This window comes from Orbicella franksi, chromosome 10 (assembly GCF_964199315.1).
Source record: "Orbicella franksi chromosome 10, jaOrbFran1.1, whole genome shotgun sequence".
NCBI lineage: Eukaryota > Metazoa > Cnidaria > Anthozoa > Scleractinia > Merulinidae > Orbicella > Orbicella franksi.
Window position 1 is genome coordinate 22,749,979 of NC_138154.1, and position 21,169 is coordinate 22,771,147.

General features: G+C 40.3%; 1 protein-coding gene across 1 annotated transcript in view; it reads right to left on the bottom strand.

Annotated features, from left to right (window-relative positions):
• LOC145499463 (matrilin-1-like) overlaps positions 1 to 21,169 on the bottom strand; it is a 28,639-nt gene extending 7,470 nt beyond the window's left edge. The window contains exons 1-7 of the mRNA XM_081478978.1: positions 20,724 to 21,169; positions 15,975 to 16,035; positions 4,042 to 4,089; positions 3,229 to 3,569; positions 2,335 to 2,572; positions 945 to 1,166; positions 21 to 355 (exon numbers count right to left, since the gene is read on the bottom strand). Of these exons, the coding sequence (XP_081335104.1) occupies positions 21 to 355; positions 945 to 1,166; positions 2,335 to 2,572; positions 3,229 to 3,569; positions 4,042 to 4,089; positions 15,975 to 16,035; positions 20,724 to 20,744 (1,266 nt within the window). The 5' untranslated portion in view covers positions 20,745 to 21,169. The remainder of the gene's footprint in view (positions 1 to 20; positions 356 to 944; positions 1,167 to 2,334; positions 2,573 to 3,228; positions 3,570 to 4,041; positions 4,090 to 15,974; positions 16,036 to 20,723) is intronic.

Sequence of the window (21,169 nt, forward strand, 5' to 3'; positions counted from 1 at the left end):
GCGCTTCCTCATCGACGTACCTTGCCTACGTTTGGTCTCATGCCATTTGCACTCTGGAACAAATCACTGTCTGCCAGGAATAGAGCTTTATCAGTATAAGTAAAACCGCGCTGCCAACGCATTCCATCAAACGCGAAATTCACTTCATTCGTACCCTGACGGCTGTTAAATCGCAACACTACCTCAGGGTTGTTGCTATAGGCAACAGCTGCTACGTGTGTAGAGGAAGGACTGACGTCAAGTTTGCTGACCAACGCTTTTAGGAATCGCTTCATTCTTCCCCAGTTGCGTCGTCCAATGCTTCCAGATGAGTCGATAACAAATCCAATATCTGCAATTGGCTTGCATTCCTTGTCTGGTGAAAAAGTAAAGCTTGATAAATTAAAGTTATTCCAAGCTGTGCTGTTATTTCATAATCGCTTATCAAATATTGGTAAGAAGAAAGATCTAGGGCTCTATTGTTATACAAATTTATTTCCTCAGTGCTAACGTAAACTGGGGTCTCAAATGGTCTCTAAATTCATCGTTGTATGCTTTCTACAATTTGCAGTGTTGTTTGCTTTGGACTGGTGGTGGCTACACGTTTAAATGATTACCGGCCTATACGTAAGAGTTACAATTTATTTGAGACCACAACCCGAGAAGTTTTGGAACCACGTAACTAAATAAACTACCAGATTGAGACACCAGATAACGCCCGAAGATTGAAAGACTGTTTGGTTTTTCTTTTGCAGTGCGTTTAGCTCTTTTCAGTGGAACGATGCTAACACACCCGCAAAAAGGCGTCACTTTGGGGAGTTAAAAGGAATGTTGATTTTATAATGACTCCATTGTCCACTGATCCTTGGAACTTATTTTTAAAGCGGATAAATGACAACTATATTTTTAGTACCAATGCATGAATTTACTCCGTTTTGTAATAATATTGATGGGACCTCACATACCGCATGGTGCACGGTTTGTAACAGTCACTAGATCTTCTGTGACGCAAGATTGCCTCCTCATGTGACACTCAGAACCATCCTGAACATCATCTGAAGTACAAACAGGGTTAAGCGTGTCCGGACATGTTGGGCAGATGCACTCTGCTGTGTTGTTGACAGTTCTGCAGCCTATGTTGTAGGGCGCCTTGCAGCCAATAGTCTTGCACGGATCTGGAGGTTTCGCTAAGAAGAATAAAATGCAAAAATTCAGCAACAGTTGTGGAAGGTCATATCGATCGCATATTATTTAACTGCACAAATTACACGATAGTATAGTGGATGCCACCATAAATCAGATGCAACGTTCCAAAGGTCTGCTTCAGAGGGCTTGGATTGATATTTTTATATTTCGTAATCAAGTACGTCCCTAACAGAATCTTAAGAACCTTACGTTTTCTCAATTATGTTTTAATTCTTTTTTAGGTAAGGTTGCCTCTATTCTTTCACCAAATATGATTATTCTGGGTAAATAGGGCTCCTTTTTTAACAACTGGAGGGAAAGTAGAGTCAGGTGAAAATGCTAAAAGGGAAGGAGAAAGGTGGGGGAGAGTGTTGAGCGCTTATTGAAAAAAGGAAACAAGTACGATCACAAGACAAACGAAGAAAAGAGCACGAGCTGGATGTAAATGTACTTAAAAACATGAGGAAAACAATGTACAACATCACGCTTTTAACGTTTTGTAGTTATCAACATCTTAATTAATGTACAGCGCACGCACAAATGAATGCTTTGTCTGCAACTGATAGAACCATTTAAAGAGCAGAAGAAGCAGAATGCCCGCTAGCAGCTTTAGAAATGAAATGCAATATTTTAACGCATCCGATTCCTTTTACATGACATAAACAACATAGCGAAGTTGCGGCAACAGTTTTCTTTGCAAAGAACATTAGAACACAAAGCTGAGAGTACAGCTTGCCAGTTTTCTAATCATTGCACTTAAATGTTCTTTATTCGCTTCTTCAGAATCGGGAGGAAATCTGGGGCGAGGCTAATCTCCCAGTTGCTTGTGGGGTCATTACTGGCGACAATAGAGTTTTCGTCTTTATAACTTGTTTTGGTTCCCAGTAACGGCCCCAGAAGCCGCTGCGAGACAAGCCAGCTCCAGGTTTGCTCTCGCTTCCAAAAGGCAAATTGACTTTTCCCGTAACTTCGACATAATAACTAATCAATCAATGGAAAAAGAAACTTAAGTAACCTAAAGTGAGTATTTTTCTGCATGAGAATGAATTAACATCTATAAAATAAATACTGTGATGTATTCTTGTCCTTAATTTTCGTAATTAAACACCCCTTATTTAGAAAAGCTTAAAATTCACGTTCGCTTCTTCCATGGAGACAAAGCTCCCTTACTTCGACAAGACTTCTCCACAATTGGCTTCACGACATTGACGAGTTCCTCAAAACCGGAAGATGTGAACACGTTGTCATTAGAACTTGCAATCAGTCGTAGTTGATCAACTTTAACACCGCCACCAACACCCAAGGCGAACACTTCAACTCCCTTATCTTTGATCCTTTTAGAAGCAATATCCAAAGGTGTATATCCTCGGAATGTGGTCTGCTCTCCATCGGTGATCACTATAGCGACCTGTTGAGAATTGAAATAAAAGTTTCGTTGAGTTTTTTCCGTGAAGCTTCTTTCATTTCCAGAGTTGTTGCGATGTGAACGTCAAATCATCTAATATAAAATCAGGCTTTAAAAAAAATGCACGTTTTAAAATTACTGACTTAGCATAAAAGAGCTCAGTTACGAAATTGTGACCATATACAAAATTACCTTTGAATTGAGGAAAACCTGAAAATAGTAGTTTATTAAGATAGAAAAACGGTAAAGAGAGAATAATAAACCTTAAAGGAACAAAGATGGTTAAGGATGGAGAAGACTTTTAAAGTTGTTTCATTTCCAGAGTTGTTGTCATGCAGATGTCACGTCACCTAATGTAAATGCAGACTTTTAATCATGGTAAAATATGCGAGAAAGTTCCGGCCCCTATCTACGGAAATGAAGGCAATGTGCCCACCCAGTCTCTCTCTGAGACTGGAAACGATTCTAAAACGGCATGTGATTTTATGCAGGTACAAAAATACCGGATCAGCAGCGGACAAGCGGTACGGACAGGTGTGATTTACAGGTGTGATTTACAGGCCTGACTGCTCCGATTTTTTGGCCGACTCCAATTTAAACCAATTAGATATGACTGTAGCTATATTTAGCGAGCTAAAAATTGTTGTGCAATTTCTTACCTGCGATACACCAGGCCTCATTCCAGCGTTTGTAATGAACACCTGTTCATCAGCCATTATCAGAGCCTTGTCGATGTAAGTAAAGCCTCTCTGAAATCCTATTTTATCGATCAGTTTTCCATATTCCTCTGCTGTAATTTGTGCGCCAGACAAGGTGTTGAAAGTAAACTCCAGCTTTGCGCTGGTGCTGTAGGCAATTACAGCTATATGACTACCATCTGGACCAACGTTGAACACATTGGTAACTTCTCTCAAGAAGTTTATCATCAATGGCCATCTTCTACGACCAATGCTTCCCGATGAATCAACAAGGAACGCCACATCTGCCGTAGCTTTGCAGCCTGAAAAACATCAACACTGTACCTAAAGACAATTCTTTCCCAAATCTAACAAAGAACAGCACTTCACCGCCTAAGCCGACTTGAGCTTAAGTCGCGTGAAAAGAAGAGTCTCTTTGTGAGGCCGCTTGATAATGGTTCCACCTATGCAAAATCGTTGTAATAGCAAACCTGTAAGGTTTTGAAAGCTTTTTTTGTTTCATTTTTAAGTTAAAAGGTCCAGTAGCCCTACCAATACAGCAGCTTCTCATGGCTCCTGGTAGCTTTGTTCGTTAACGGACAATGTTAGGGGGCTGAACCAAAACGTCATCAAGAAAATGTTTCTGAATAGTGTTGCATTGAGAAAGGCATAACAACACAAAAGGATCTGCACTAGCGAAACCGTTATAAATATTGGGGGCGTAAATATATTAAATGCAAATGAAAAGTGTTCTTGATGACAATTACTGGCTCAAATGAAATGAACAAAACTTACTCGGAGGAGTTGTGGGCAGCGGTATTGGAGTCGTACGTACAGGAGGCACTAAAAGAAGAGAAGATATAAATGCTTTTTTTTTTAAATATAATTTTTGCCACGCTTTATGTTTACATACTTTCACGGCACTTAAATATGTTAATGTATGACCTCAATGTGAGTTGAAAGAGCACAAAGTCACGACGTTTCAGCGTCCCCTTACTAATGCTGGGGAAACAACAACAACAACAACAACAACAACAACAACAAGATTAACAACAGCAACTAAACCCGGCGCTTCTATGCTATCATTTAACGGCATAAACAAAAAATGACAACAAGCAAGCCACAAATCTGTCATCAGTCTGAAAGGTCTGGAAGGTCTGAAGCTGTTGTCGCAATACATCGATAAATTTGTTTGTCCCCTTGAAGTGAAGAATGCATGGTACTTGCATGCCTTCGCCATCCCCAAGGTTAACAGCTTTGCCTTTCACTATAGCAGTACATGAACATTTCTCATCGGCCCTCAAAAAGTAGAAGACTGTCTTTACAAAGCGTCCAGTTCTACCCTTCTTCAAATGTCCAACAATTTCGTCACCAAGCATTACGCAAACTGCATATTTGTCCACCACACTTTTTAGTTCCGGAACGGCTTCGAGCGCTTGTCCATTGTAGGTGTCTACAGTAGATTTCTTTGTATTCATGATATCCTTTGATATACGAGTCCATTTCGAATGAAGACAATGAATTGGTTCTTTCGCTATGAGTAGCCATGCCAGTGCTTTCAGTACTGTCGCTTGCTTGAGAACTAATAAAAGGAACAGCAAACGTGCCTTCCGGTTGTCTACAGTGTTTACTTTGACACTTTTAACGAAAGCGGCAGGTGTATTTTGCACGTTGCAGGTTGAAATTTAATTATAACTGGAAAACCGCTGGCACTAAAAAGAATTAATAACCTATCTATTCGTCAGAGGTTCTTACATAAATTAGTTCGCGTCTTTGACATAGTGAAAACACGATCGATCCGCTATAAGTACTTATCGATCGACACGCTGAGACCAGTGAAATCTCCTCAAAGCCATCTGAATGGCCGCTCCACAGATGTTTCCATCGATTCCAGATTTGGCTCGGGACTTCCCTCAACAACAGAAGATTGCCATCACAAATGAAGCAAATAAATAAAGAGATGAAATAATGTAAGTCTTAAGATTTTAACCGACGGAATATACTAGCACAAGCTCAGTGTGCTTTCATTTTGGTACTGACAGGGAAGAAACCAAATTCAGCAGATATTTCAGATGATATTTCAGATGTTTCTTCAAAAACGATGATTCATTGCAGGCTTCAAAAAATAGGAAAATACTCTCCTCCCATCGCTTCGGCCGGTTTGGCACTTAGGTGAAAGCTACCTTACAGAGCGATTGTAAACAGTGTCATGTAACAGTCATGGTAAGTCTACCACCTGTACGTTTCTTTTAGGTGCCAGCGGTTTTCCAGTTATAATTAAATTTCAACCTGTAACCTGCAACCTGCAACCTGCAAAATATACCTGCCGTAACGAAAGTTGACCTTTGTTCTTTAGACGTACTAACTTGGTTTTCAATTTCAGTTGGCCGTGCTAAATGTACTTTCCTGATGCGATCTACCTCGAGTGTTATACGAAATCTTAGCAATGTCACCGCCATCGAAACGCAAAGTCTCCACAAAGTATTTGCATGAGAAATACAAAGCCCTTAAAGAAATTGAAAACGGCTTGTCTAAGAAGGAAGCGGCTTCAAAATATAATGTGGCTCTGAATACAATATCCACGTGGTTAAAAAACAAGGAGAAGATTATCAATGCTGTCACAAAGGGAAAAAACCCCAAGACGAAGAACTTAAAGGGAGGAAGTTATGACAAACTGGATCAGGTAGTGTACAAGTATTTTCTTAATGTGCGAAGCCAGAACATCCCTGTTAGTGGTCCAATGCTTAAAGAGAAAGCGATGTCTCATGCGAGGCAACTACAGATAGCCGACTTCAAGGGATCTGACGGGTGGCTTGACCGATGGAAAACGAGACACGGTCCCAAGAAAGCGCACTTTCTGATGACGACGATCGGAAGAAATCAATAACTTAAGGGAACGAGCGCCTGAACTTGTACAGGAGATTGTAACAGCTGGCATTGTTGTGGAATGTGATGAAGCGTCTACTTTTGAAGCTGATCCCCTAACTGATGAGGATATACAAGCAGAGTTTAACCACTCAGCAGATGCAAATGAAGAGGAAGAAGAAGAAATGGACGAGGACGAGATTGTGATTGTAGACGAACCGCCAAAACCACCAACACAGTGTGAATTGCGTCATGCAATCGGCGTGACCTGCGCAAAAGTACGGTCACCCCAAAACGCAGACCATGCAGACTGCAGACTGCAGACTGGAGACCGTGCAGACCATGCAGACCGTGCAGACCGAGTACTTTTTTTCTAACACTTGACTCACTTTTTTCGCTTCTAGTAACAAAATAGTGTTTAATATGTCCTAATGTTTGTTATTTATCCACAGGCGGCACAAACTCAACATCTGATGGTTGATTCACGTGTTCAATAGACGTTTTATGAGAAATTTCCTTTACCGGTCCTTAATATACTATAATCAAGCATAAAAATAACCTTACATACATTCTGGGCGCAAATTGCGTCAATTTTTGACGGGTTTGTGGTATTATTTATTTTGTCTTTTTTTCTTTCGATTTTCTTAGTCTTCGTTCTCCTCTTAACTGATTCATAAAAAAAAAGCAAGGACGGTGATTCTAAGCGACATTGTCCCACAAATCGCTTTTGCTTAACTAAGTACAGAATCGCCATTAGACTAAGAGTATTCCCTCTTTCGCTTAGTTGAGCGTGACCGTAAGTAAAATGCTCGCACGAAATTTTTTCCTCGAGGTTTTCTTATGCGTCACGCACGATGGACTTAGCGAAAGAGGGACCACTCGTAGTCTAAATTGCCATAAAAACACAACTGCCATATAGACAGATAAATTAACCATCGCATCAACTCACCACGGCAACCGTACTGCGCTGAGAATTTCAAATGCTATTCGGTTTTCTGTGATCTTTCCATGCGCTAGACTTTTTTGGCGCGATCGCAGTCACGCTCCAGCAGCCATTTGGAATTACATTTTGTACACTAAGAGTAGAAAATACCCATGTTACCTGTGACATTGCATTGCAAGTGAAGTTTATTTCTACATTTCAAAATAGCTTTATTTAAGCATTTTTAGGACTAAAGGGAGTTTGCCTTGCAAAATCTATAACACATCAACACTCACATACCACCGAGTTTGCGCGGCCTGTGGATAACAAACACTCCGATACATAATCATAAATCAAGAATAAGACAACAAAAAAAAAAGTACTCAGTCTGCACAGTCTGCATGGTCTGCACGGTCTGCGGTCTGCGGTCTGCAGTCTGCATGGTCTGCGTTTTGGGGTGACCGGCAAAAGTACCAGGAACATTTCTCAAATCATAGCCCAGAGTTTCTCGGTTGCAAAGAGGCAACAAGTTATTACAAATTATTTCAGCTAAATTGAGTGAGCGCTATATATCAAGTACGTTTTGTTTGTAAAAAAGGTCAAGATCTACATTATAAAGGATGTATTTTTGTTAAAATTTGAACACTTACTCATAATCAAACAATAGCCGGCCAATTAAGCGTAATTCGATGCCACCTTCGATTTCTCGAACTACCGATTTCTCGAACCAATTTGCGTTTCCCCTGGAGGTTCGAGACATCGGGATTCCACTGTACTTTACTTTAGATTTTACATTTACAAGCGTGATAAACTCATTAAATTGACCGTTTTCCGACTGTGAACGTTCGGCCACACAAAATATCACATTTACGTTTGTTGTTTAAAATCGTTGAATAGATTTTGACATTTTTTACACAGGAAATTCCGCTCTTGCTGTCTTTGCGTGTTTCTATTTTTACACGCCTTTCGGTTGTCCACCACGCAGTTCTCGAAAAAACCATCGCGTTCACTGTCTCAGGAGCTCTAAATTTCGGAGTTTAAGCTTCCTTTCTGGGCTATCAGTGTATTGAAATAACATCTTCATAAAAATTCAAACGACTTCTTTTTCCACGTTGTACTATTGAAGCCTCAGCTTGCAAAATCACTCAAGCAAAAGCAAATGACGGACGCATGGGAACTTCCCCTGGATGGAAAAATCGAAGACATTTCGAACAAAGAATTCATTTTGTATCAAGGTAACTTTTCAATTTTCCTGCTTGAAGTTTGCTTTCAGCTCCTTTCAGTTACATCGAAAATAATCCCTTTCCAATTCGTACACTTCGAACCTGCGTTCATGCGAAACTGCTCAGAGACCATTTAAAGGGTTTCTTTTAAACAGCCGCGACAATATTCACACAACACACTCTGTTGGCGATACATATTTACGAGTCACACTCTTACGCAGCTATTATTTCCATGCATTTTCCAAACCAACCAACGACCCCATAGAAAGTGTAGCATATAATTCTTCTTGAACCCGCAAGCACGCGAAACTACTAACGGTTTGAACTTGACAATTTATTACGCGACACCGTAATTGCGTAAGCATCAGAACGAATGAGTTGCGATTTCATTGTCTTGTACCGAACATTTGATTGGCTGGATTTGAAAATGTTGGAATCTATTGTTTCAGTTCTGCCATCTGATTGGTTTTGTCTGGGTGGCCTCGGTTTCAGTAAACGCACTGTAACTTATATATTCACATGTCTGTGCCTCTTTTTAATTTACACTCTTCAAAGGATTTAGATTGGCAGCCAAAAACTTGTCATTTGTCAAACTTTTAAATAAAGAAAGTTTGTTTGTTTTTTTCCGATAACAAATGGTCAGAGCTGAGCTCTCCCGTTTAGAACTGATTCCACGCGTTTTACAATTCTCCTTTCACTCTTCGGGGATGAATATTTGTTCGACAAAGCTGACAAACCAAGCTCTTGCACGTCCTGGGTTAACTCAAAATTTTAGACTTCTTCCTTGTTGACCTATATTTACACGTCGGACCCCAATGCGGGCTCCATTTTCGAGACCGACAATGAAAGTAGCCGAGTGTGATTCCAGGTTTGTTGGGTCGTCTTCTCGAGTACTTAAGAATGGCTAACTGTTAGGATCGCGAAACGCTGGTCAACGACCCATTTGGCAAATCGCTCATATTTTGCCCAAAGATACCCTTAGGTGACCTAATTCTAAAAATCATATTTCAAGGTTCCAGCGAATTTTTATTTTTCAGAAATTCGCGAAAATTTGAAAGCGCGGTCAAAGTGCGGTTTTTCGTGTAATAAAATGACCGAAATAAGGTGCGAAGACGAAGCGCTGGTAAAGTCTTAAAATACATTCAATTGACTTCAAACTTCACACAAATGTGGAACAACCACTCTAATTTATTCCTCGTTTTAAACTAATCTCAGAGATGTTGATATAGTGGTTTTCCGAACCATTTTAAAAACACCTATGAAGCGTGTGAAAAATAACGGCACAATATAGGTCATGTTTAACAGCATAAAAATGCATCTGGTACCTCACTTTCCGATTATTTTACTTTACAGCCTAGAAATATCATTATTAAACATATATCATGCCAAGTTTCATGCTCGAACTCGCAGTATTTCCCTTTGAGAAAAACGAAAATCTACGTCAATGTGTTGGGCGCAAATAACACAATAATTATACACGAACAAGAGACAAATCAGTTTCAACGGCGAAAGTAAAAGGCCATCATTCATTAAAACCCCGTCAATTCACTGCTATCAGTAGAAACATAATGTCCACTACATAAAAACTGTTTTTAGACGTTTTCGAAACATTGCGCGTTAACTTTGTTTAATTTCCTGTCCGCGGTCATGTCTAGTCTGTCATCCCGTGTAATTCATTAATGTAAACAACACTCTGAATGGTTTTCACGACAAACGCAAGAGATTTCCTGTAACCTTAATGTTTTCGGTTCACCAAAACGCTTTAAGTTCGTTAAGACACAATAATGGGTCAACTTGGAATGCTGTTTAGCATTAAGGACGTTAAAGGACTGTAAATTAATCGAGTTGAAATATCTTGAAGCAAATCAAAATCGCGCCCTTATTCTAATTTGGCAAACAGCCGACCTCCGTTCAAGTTCAAGAAGTCGAGAGGTTAATTCGGCAATGTATTACCGGTACAACAACAAAATCAAACCGAGGTCACAAAAGTGTAAGTTTAAAAGTGTAGTGGCGAGTCCCAAATAAATTTCGTCTATATAAAATGGAAACAAGAAGTGAAACGCTCTGACCCGAAACGAATAAACAAAATATTAATACGACTAATTTAATCCGAAAATGTTACAGAAAACATACCTAAAAGCCGTCGATTCCCCTCAATACCACTCCACATTGCCTTAAAGAGCCCAAGCTTTCTGCTGTAAGAATCAGGGGCCTCAGGAATCTGTTTTTATCATATCGGCAACCATGCTGCGTGGCTGATATTCGAGACTCCGTAAAAGTTGTCACACAACCGTACGAGCAGCCCAGTCACGCTGGGCTGCTCGTCACGCTAGTCACGCTAAAGTGGACAGGCCATGAAAGACACGAATGCGGCCGCCTTGAAGGCATTAATACAACCCTGCCATGCATGGCTACTATCCATGGAAACATCACCAGACGCTTTCTCGGTCACACCCGTTGATAATGGCACCGATGTTCGGGTCGCAGTGTTCGTGTCTTTTTAGAAAATGACCTGAAGTCTCCTTTAGAGAACGATGTTTCCAGCAGAAATAAAGAAAGAGCGATGTCTGACTAAATTGCGAAAGAAACCCTTGACAATTAGCATGTTCATAAAGCTAAATAGTATTATTGTCACAGCATCAGTTCATTAGAATAAAACAGAGGCCTATCAGGGTAAAGCGTAGGGACAATCTACAGTCCTTCCACCAGTGGTTCACTATCACTCTTCTGTTAAGCTTTTCGAGTTGACTGACTTGACTCATGGCTCCCGGCCACGCCCATCTAGGAGTATGTCACCCCAGTATGTGTCGAGAGAAAACTTGAGATTCTGTCAAATACGATTAGCATTACAACCTGACCGATTGCGTGTTGAACAACGCTAAATTACAATGTGCACCAGGCTTTTCCCGTTTAACTGTTTTTCCACCTGTCCACGGTCAATGCAATATGCGCGTCAACAGGTAATTGACTCAGCGGAGCTAAACTCAAAATTATTTAGCTTAGTGATCCCTGTGATACTTCGAGAATCATCTGGTGTGTCAGTGTTGGCGTTAAGAGCTGGAGACCACTTAATCTTCCACGGCATACAGATATCCGAAATTTCCAGGAGTACCCCCTCCCCCCCCCCCCTTCCCGACTGTAGCTACAACTAAGAGCCATTCAAGAACAAGAAATAATTGCTCCTGGATAGGTCAGCTTTAAGAAGCGCATTTCAATCTACTGTCACTACTTTAAACTTGTAATCGGTTTAGGTAAATTGCGAAATGTTGAACATTTGCGCAAGAGCAGTGAAAGCGTGACTGGGCTGCTCGTACGGTTGTGTGACAACTTTTACTGAGTCTCGAATATCAGCCACGCAGCATGGTTGCCGATATGATAAAAACAGATTCCTGAGGCCCCTGATTCTTACAGCAGAAAGCTTGGGCTCTTTAAGGCAATGTGGAGTGGTATTGAGGGGAATCGACGGCTTTTAGGTATGTTTTCTGTAACATTTTCGGATTAAATTAGTCGTATTAATATTTTGTTTATTTGTTTCGGGTCAGAGCGTTTCACTTCTTGTTTCCATTTTAGAAAGGCGAAATTTATTTGGGACTTGCCACTACACTTTTAAACTTACACTTTTGATGACCGCGGTTTGATTTTGTTGTTGTACCGGTAATACATTGCCGAATTAACCTCTCGACTTCTTGAACTTGAACGGAGGTCGGCTGTTTGCCAAATTAGAATAAGGGCGCGATTTTGATTTGCTTCAAGATATTTCAACTCGATTAATTTACAGTCCTTTAACGTCCTTAATGCTAAACAGCATTCCAAGTTGACCCATTATTGTGTCTTAACGAACTTAAAGCGTTGTGGTGAACCGAAAACATTACAGGAAATCTCTTGCATCTGTCGTGAAAACCATTCACAGTGTTGTTTACATTAAGGAAATACACGCGATGACAGACTAGACATGACCGCGGACAGGAAATTAAACAAAGTTAACGCGCAATGTTTCGAAAACGTCTAAAAACAGTTTTTATGTAGTGGACATTATGTTTCTACTGATAGCAGTGAATTGACGGGGTTTTAATGAATGATGGCCTTTTACTTTCGCCGTTGAAACTGATTTGTCTCTTGTTCGTGTATAATTATTGTGTTATTTGCGCCCAACACATTGACGTAGATTTTCGTTTTTCTCAAAGGGAAATACTGCGAGTTCGAGCATGAAACTTGGCATGATATATGTTTAATAATGATATTTCTAGGCTGTAAAGTAAAATAATCGGAAAGTGAGGTACCAGATGCATTTTTATGCTGTTAAACATGACCTATATTGTGCCGTTATTTTTCACACGCTTCATAGGTGTTTTTAAAATGGTTCGGAAAACCACTATATCAACATCTCTGAGATTAGTTTAAAACGAGGAATAAATTAGAGTGGTTGTTCCACATTTGTGTGAAGTTTGAAGTCAATTGAATGTATTTTAAGACTTTACCAGCGCTTCGTCCTCGCACCTTATTTCGGTCATTTTATTACACGAAAAACCGCACTTTGACCGCGCTTTCAAATTTTCGCGAATTTCTGAAAAATAAAAATTCGCTGGAACCTTGAAATATGATTTTTAGAATTAGGTCACCTAAGGGTATCTTTGGGCAAAATATGAGCGATTTGCCAAATGGGTCGTTGACCGGCGGTTCTCGATCCTAACAGTCAGCCATTCTTAATCAACTTTCAAATTTAACAACTCATATATAATTGAAAACATGCTATTATGCTTCAAAGAGGCCTGGGCACCAGAGGCAATGCGCCTTTGGTGTAGCTCCCTTTAAGCCAGTAAGCCCGGGCTTACAAACTTTTCTCGGTATATTTATTTTTTCTCGTAATATTCTTTTTTTATTATTATTTCATAGAGCTAGTTTTCTGGGCGACTTTGTCAAGAAAGCGTATAATAGAAGGAAAGAAAATTGCGAAACCATTTAAGTGCTCGTGTCCCCAACCCTCTTTTCGGGTTTCTTTCCCACGTCTAGTTCTATATTCAGATTGCATTGTTAAATGTAACGCGTGCAGTGGTTGCGGGTTTTGTTAAAAGTTTTCATATCTAATATGTGAAGCAATGCTTTCGCACATTATTTTTATCGGGTTGAACGTTTTTAGGTAATTGTACAATGTTCGATAATGCCTGCCCGCCAAACGCATCAATTTTACTTTGCCGAAAGAGTGACGTTACCAGAGCCGTTCAGTGACGTTACCACTCAAGGCTCCTTGAAAAAATCCCGGTCGAATCCCGGGGAAAAAGCCAGGGCACTACACCGGCGCCAGATAAGAACGACTTTGGAATTTCAATCTAGCTGCTTTCCCAGAATACTTTGCTCCTTCCTATGGTTCACCAATTGAATAGTCTACCATTAAGAGACAAATGGGGAAAGTTTACTGTAAACAGTCTCTCTGTTTTTCAACGTTCGCGAAAGGAAAAGTGAGCACGAAGCACGAGGTGGTGGGCGCGGGGAGGCAAGCAAGGCGAGCCAAACGAAGAATAGACTCTTCCTATCCCATCAAGTCAGCCCGTTTTGCGATTCTATCAGCGTGTTCAACGATAGAATAAAAATACAAGAAAATAGAGGGCTGTGAACAGTCTCTGTGAAACGTGATAATCAAATCAAATTATATTCCAATCTGAAGGTCCCCATGCGGACGGCACAATACAAAGACTAGATTATTATCATGAGAAATGCTTTCCATTCTAGCTTGGTCAGTCCTCTGTTTGCATGTCCAAGCTTTGGTTTAGTTTCCTACCTATCTTTGTAATCCGCGTGCTTTTCTCTGGATTTTTTGTTTATGCACTCATCAGCATTTATTAGTTATTTATACTTCAAATTTGCATCTCTTATAAGACTTGCACTGAAGAAGGCAGAAGTTTCTGCCGAAAAATGTCTGTTAAAAAAAAAAAAACCAAAAGTAATCATGCTAGCGAAAAAATTGTTTGGTTTCTGATTGGCCGCTTTAAAATGATAAAAAATATAAGGGATGTTACTAAAACTAGGAACGGGGAACCCGGAACCCGGAACCCGGAACCGGGAACGGGAGTCTGGAAACGAGTATACAGCGGTGATCTCCATAAGAATTTAAAATGGCGGACGAAACGACGTAAAGAGCGTAAACACTGATATGAAAGCGGTCAGTACAAAATGCAGATTGCAGACTGCTGACCGGGTACCGAAATGCAGACTAGGTTCAAAATGCAGACTGCAGACCGGGTACAAAGTGCAGACACGTACAAAATAAAGACTGCAGACTGGATACAAAACGCAGACTGAGAATAGAGACTGTTTCTTTCGTCAAAAGAGTGATAACATGTGATTTTATAATTTACCAAGTGTCACTCAAATAAATACAAATGAAGAACACTTGACGAATTCTTATGGAAAAGGCGAAGCGTCATTTTCGCGACGGGTCATATGTTTACTTTTGTTGTTGCTGTTTGGTAACTAGTTAGCTACACATTTATTAATATGTAACAATCAATGTGTGGTTCACCCTTGGACATTGAAAATGTATCAAGACGAAGGAACAGTTTGGCTTTAAGTCTTCTTCCCTTTTTCCTTTCCGATAAATTTCTTGACCCCGTAAAGAGCCAGCATTCTGGCTACAAAATGATTCATCTTTGCTCCTTGAATATTGCGTGACTTGGGTTTACTTCTGACCTCGCGCGCGATGTGAGAAGACTATGACAGCTTCAAATCTCATTTAAGAACTAGCATGTCCTTGTTGCTTCAGTGTTAAAAACAAAATGTATGAAGAAACAGGCCAAGAATAATCCTCTATAAATACAAATTAATTTTCGTCGAAGATGTACCGCGGAAAAGCGATTGCGTGATTGCGTTATAAAATCACATGTTATCTCGTATTTCACAAAAAAACAGTCTTCATTTTCAGTCAGCGTTTTGTACCTAGTCTGCAGTCTGCATTTGTACCTGGTCTGCATTTTGTACCTGGACTGCAGTGTGCATTTTTTTACTGACGGAATATGAAAGGGAAGCTGGTCGTCGTTTGAGTGTAACTAGACGACTCGCTTTTATTTTTAAATAATTTAATTGGCTAGGCAAAGTGTTCGAAGATTGAATTTCTATCGAACCTGCAAAGTATGTCAGAGAAACACTAAATCTATGAAGTCAACATTCCAAGGTAAACCCTTCACCGGCTGTTTTAGCCTGTTTGCTCCGAAAAGAGCGCGTGTTCAAAACTGGTTACCAGACCTTTTTCTTTTCCTCTGTCCGCTATTTTAAATTCTCGGGCGGGTTACCGCTGTACACTCGTTCCCAGACTCCCGTTCCCCGTTCCCTGTTCTCCGTTCCTAGTTTTAGTAACATCCAAAATGGAAGCCACCTTAAGCTGTAATACTGCATGAATTGAACAAATCATAGGCCTAGTTGACTTTCCCCCACCATCCCCGGCCGCACTACAGTAACAAGGTATGGAACGGCCTTACAAGCCAAAAATGGCTAGTTAGGCCCTTGGCTTCCATCCGTCTAGTCTTGATTCTACAGAGCGTGTTTGAAAAGATGCGGTTTTGGTGATAGGCGTAGTCAAAAGGCTATAGTCTGGAGAAAAAAAAAATTCTCACTTACAAACTAAAAAGTGCGGACGGGGCTTTAGCTAAGGGCTTCATCAGCCCATCTCCACCTGCACACAACGTCTAAATTTAAATATTATTATTTTTTTGTCATTTTAATCTTACTTGCGCTGTTAGTACTTTGAGGGAAGAATATCCACGTAACAGCAAATAAACACAGCAGCGTCTGGAAGGAAAAAAAGACAATATGTCCACAAGTGTATTTTTTGGGTACGAAAGGAAGAGAGAATAGAATACGGGATATTACTCCGTGGGATTTACTTGCGAATTTCCATGTCAGTTCCAATCTTTCTTCTCAAAATGCAATGTTTAATAAACAAGCAGCAGTGTTTTATTGGGTTTAAAATCACGAACCGAGTTTGGTTTTTAAAAATGGGAATTTGCTTTTTAAAATGGGAGTTTGTGTATTTGAAAATGGGAGTTTGTTTTTTAAAATGGGACTTGGTTTATTTAAATATGGGAGTTTGGTATCTGAAAATGGATGTTTGTTTGTTTGTTTTTTTTTAAATATTGGGAGTTTGTTTATCCGGAACTGGGAGTCTGTTTTTTTTAAAAATGGGAGGATTTTTTTAAGCACATGACTAACTACAGTGCGGCCTGCTAAAGCAGACGTATTTCCGGCTGTCGCTTGTCTGCGTTCTCAGGCTAGCTAAGGTTTAAGTTTACATGCTTCAAATGGTCCTTTTATGGCTCCTGGTTTTTAATATACATCTTGCCGAAAGTGTTCTACCTCGCTATGTCCCTACGCCACGTGTCAATGTTGGACTACGATCCTGTATCCTTAATTAGAACAATCAAAAAGGCTTTTGTTCTTGGGCCATCGTAGTTTAACGAGGAATAAAACACAAATAGCGGTGATAAACATATTAAACTTACGCATTTTAATAACTTGAGGTTTCGTATGCTACGCAACGTACATTTTCAAAAGTGGAATAAAGAACGTTACAATTTTTGAAAACTATATATGAAATGTAAATAAGGGGTCTGGAAACGAGATTAAGAAACATCTGTTTCTTAACAGTAAAACAATAAAAGCCTAAGCTTATTAATAAATCGTTCACAGAAATCTAAGGTCATTTATAAAGCTGCTTGCTGGGACTGCAGTGACTTTTACGTAGGCAAAACAAAACGACGGCTTCATGATAGGAAAACGGAACTATTCAGGGCTCTCACTAAGAATCAGACCCCACATCAGCCATTGCCGACCGTATAAAAGCCACAAGTCACAACATCAAGTGGGATCATTTTGATATTCTAGCTTCTGGTAAAACAGATTATCATTGTAAAATTAAAGAAACTTTGCTCATCCAAGAACTTAAGCCGGCTCTTAATGTAAACGTCAGCAGTGAGAGGCTGATACTTTATTAATAAGCTTAGGCTTTTATTGTTTTACTGTTAAGAAACAGATGTTTCTTAATCTCGTTTCCAGACCCCTTATTTACATTTCATATATAGTTTTCAAAAATTGTAACGTTCTTTATTCCACTTTTGAAAATGTATGTTGCGTAGCATACGAAACGTCAAGTTATTAAAATGCGTAAGTTTAATATGTTTATCACCGCTATTTGTGTTTTATTCCTCGTAGAACAACCAATGACAGATAAAAAACAGACCGAGAACCTACCTCTCTACACGGCATCTGCACGTCCGCCATCATGATCAACAATGCACAATCACAAAAGAACCATTTAAAAAAAAAGCACTAGCTCCTATTTTCGAAAGCAAAAACCCTTCCATTTTCAAAACACAATTTCCATTTTCAAAGAAAACAAACTCCCATTTTCAAAAAAACAAACTCGCATCTTGGAAAAACAAACTCCCATTTTCAAAAAACAATCTCCCATTTTTAATAAGTGGATGTCCCTTTGGGGCTTCCGTAATTTTCCCTGTAACCACTTTGATTAAAATGTTTTCCGTTTTCCGCTCGGAGCCGGCGTTTTCAAATTCCTCCGACTTGAAGTGCGTTTCGAAAAGCTTCGGTTTCGTGACGGATTAGTGCGGATGGAAAGCCTAACCCGAGAAATAAAGCTCAGTTTTCAAATTTCTCTGGCGTAGTGTGGACTGGACTTGAAACTTTGCCAGAGGATTTTCTTCCGCGGTTTCCGGTGTCGGTCATGTCACTATTGTGACCCGCGCGAAAAACCTCTGGAGCAGAGCGCGATTTCTTTGATAGCAACGAGCCGATGACAAGCCAGTTTAAATCTGTCTAGTCCGGAGTCTGGACTAGAAAGCTGATTGGCTCCTAACGACCTCCCAAGGGTTTTCTAATCTAATAGACAGGGTAATTGGTTTCTAAGAATAGAGAACGTGAGCCTGTGACAATAAATTCCACAACTGTGTCTGTACCTGTTGAGTTGATACATGTGACAGAATAAATAGCTTCCGGTGGGAAACTGAGAGATTCTCGTTCACTTTTCAGTAAAGATTAACGCTATTAAATATTCCCCACTTTAAAGATTCCCGCTTTTAAAGATTCCGCTTTTAAAGATTCCCCATTTTAAAGATTCCCGCTTTTAAAGATTCCCCATTTTAAAGATTCCCGCTTTTAAAGATTCCCCATTTTAAAGATTCCCCGTTGCCCGTTGTCCGTTCCTCGTTTTAAAGATAGCCGAAATGGCCCTGTGAAATGTCGCGAATAATGTGCTTGTCGCTTGGTGACGTGATGATCGTGGATGGCGGATTTGATTTTGAGGTAGATTTGTTCGCGCTGTTAGGTTTGTGAAAGATCAAGATCTGGTCAAGGCCATAACAAAAGTTCCTCAAAACGTTCGACGGTTTACATGTTGACAACTTTTAAAGCGCCGTGCAAAGGGATGGTATTGCGAATTTTATTCGCAGCAAGGATGTTTTGGCGGTTTGCCAAAGGGATTCGGGAAATCGTTGTTAGTTCAATTAATTCCTGGCAGTGTTCAACTACACAATTCTCCCGACGCCGGTGTACGTACCAGACGAGCTGGAACGGTATTTTGAACGCGTATTTTCATCGTTTGTAGCTTCTCTTTTCCAACAGACAAGATTGTTTTTGTAATATTCTCAGTTTAAATTTACGACTTCTTTGACAGTCGCTTCGAATTTTCGGTAGCACATCTTACAAAGATGTGCTAGCGCTACCGAAAAACACATCTTGCAAAGAATACGCGGTTGTCGTCCTCGACAGCCTAAAAAATGTCGAGATTCTTTCGAAAATTTTCAGTTCTTGAGCATTTTCCGATACAAGGCTGTAATATCCACCATAACACACAACATTAGAGTCAAATAAACGGCACGACAGCAAAGACTTCGAATCAGGAACCTTTTTTCACGGGAGCAAAATTTCGCCAATCTTCAGAGAAGCCGAACTGCTGCCTCGAAGGCTTCCAGATTTTGGCAAAGGAAACAATTTTGTTTTTTTAACCATTTAACTGTCGTATTTTTTAAAACATGTCTGGATAAAATTACGGCGAGAAAATAACTTTGACGGCTAGTCCAGTTTAGCGCGTGCGATCGCCGGCCAAGATCATTTTTTATCCTGTCATGTCACGCGAATGTGTCATGTCTTCACGTGCCAGTCCATGTGATCACAGTGGGAGATGCTCGTTGTGATTGGTTTAAATGTAACCTGATAAAATTGATCAAAGTTCAACGAGAACGGTGAATGAAACCGCTCTGTACCACAGGTTTTTCTGGGTAACCCGAAAACACGGACCCCCACTACGAACCGGGTCCGCGGACTACCCTACGGAAAGGTCCGTGGACTACCCCTACGGATCCGCTCTACGGACCACCCCCAAAATAGAATAAGAATAATAAATAAGGATTTCAGTTATGGGCTGTCTAATAGATTACTCTTGTCGGTGAAATGGGGAGCGTTACGCTGTACAAATGTAGCAGACTTGGGTTTTTAAAACCCCCAAAATAATATCTAAAAGCTGTTTTCGGCATAAGGAGATGGCGATGGCAAAAGAAGGAAAGTTGTTACCTTCCGTTCGTGGCTCAATCTGGCTATAGAAGATGTGTTTTTAGGTCGTGTGCTTGTTTTATCTGTAATTCCGCTGAGCAAATTATGAAGCCTTGAACAAGTTCACGAACCGTCACGGGAAAATGGGCTGAACAAAATGGCGGATGGGAAGTGAGAAGCACAAATTTCGAGCTTCCCTGACTTTCATATATAGCCACAACAGAAAAAAAAATGGCAATATTTCTAATGATATAATTTTTCCCCGAGCCTGGACCCAAGTTTGTTACATTTGCACAGCGTAACGTTCGAAATTTTGCCGACACGAGTAATCTATTAAACAGCCCGTAAGTGAAATCTTTATTTATTACATTTTTATTCTATTTTGGGGGTGGTCCGTAGAGGGGGTCCGTAGGGGTAGTCCGTGGACCGGTCCGTAGGATAGTCCGCGGACCCGGTCCGTAGTGGGGGTCCGTGGACCGGGGCTCAGTGTTTTCGGGTTACCCGGTTTTTCTCGCGGCTTCGCCGCCCGTGCAAATCCAAACGGCGGTTATATTGTTATGTGGGCATTATAACGAAACCTATAAACTGTCAACTTTCAAGCCATTTTTAGAGCGATTTTCAATTGAGTGTCGAATGTGATCAGGCAATTTCTTTGGTTTTAGTTTAACTACGGTTTGAGATTGGTTTAGTAGTCTAACTGGTAATTACTTGGCCTGGTTTTGGTTTTACCACACAATGAGAATGAATCGCCATATACGATCGCATCGCTAAATCCGATTTAAAAATAATTGCTTTAGAGCAAACTGGTTCTAGCTTCGTATCTGTATATTTTGCTTACGCTTAGTTTGTACAAAGGGATTAAGCGCGAGGGGAATTCCTCTTCGTCGTGGGAGCAGTGACAAAATCGAAAGACATACCTTACAACAAGCTGAGGACATCTTGGGCCTTGAATGTTTCAACAGCTTATCTGTGTATCAGTTCTAATTGTTTTCCGTATCGCCGACACTAGAACTACGTGTAAGTGTTAAAGTTACCTATATTCATCGATTTCGTCCGATTATTTTTAAAGTCGTCTATCTAAGGTGCCCGAGATTGCTTTGTCCAACTGCCAAAAGCAACAATAAGAACTGAATGCGAACACGTAACGCTGGTAATGATCTGTTTGAACCTTTGGACTAACGCTGAAACGGAAAGGAAGGTCAAGCTCTCAGACGCTTCGCAAATGAAAAGGAAAGCACATGTCCTCCTGTGTCTAAACCCGAACCAACTGTCCATGCTACTCTCCTTTCTAACAAGTTCCTCATTTCAACGGAATTGTTAGCGAAAATTATAAATGTTTCAGAATCATAATCAAAGAAAGCCA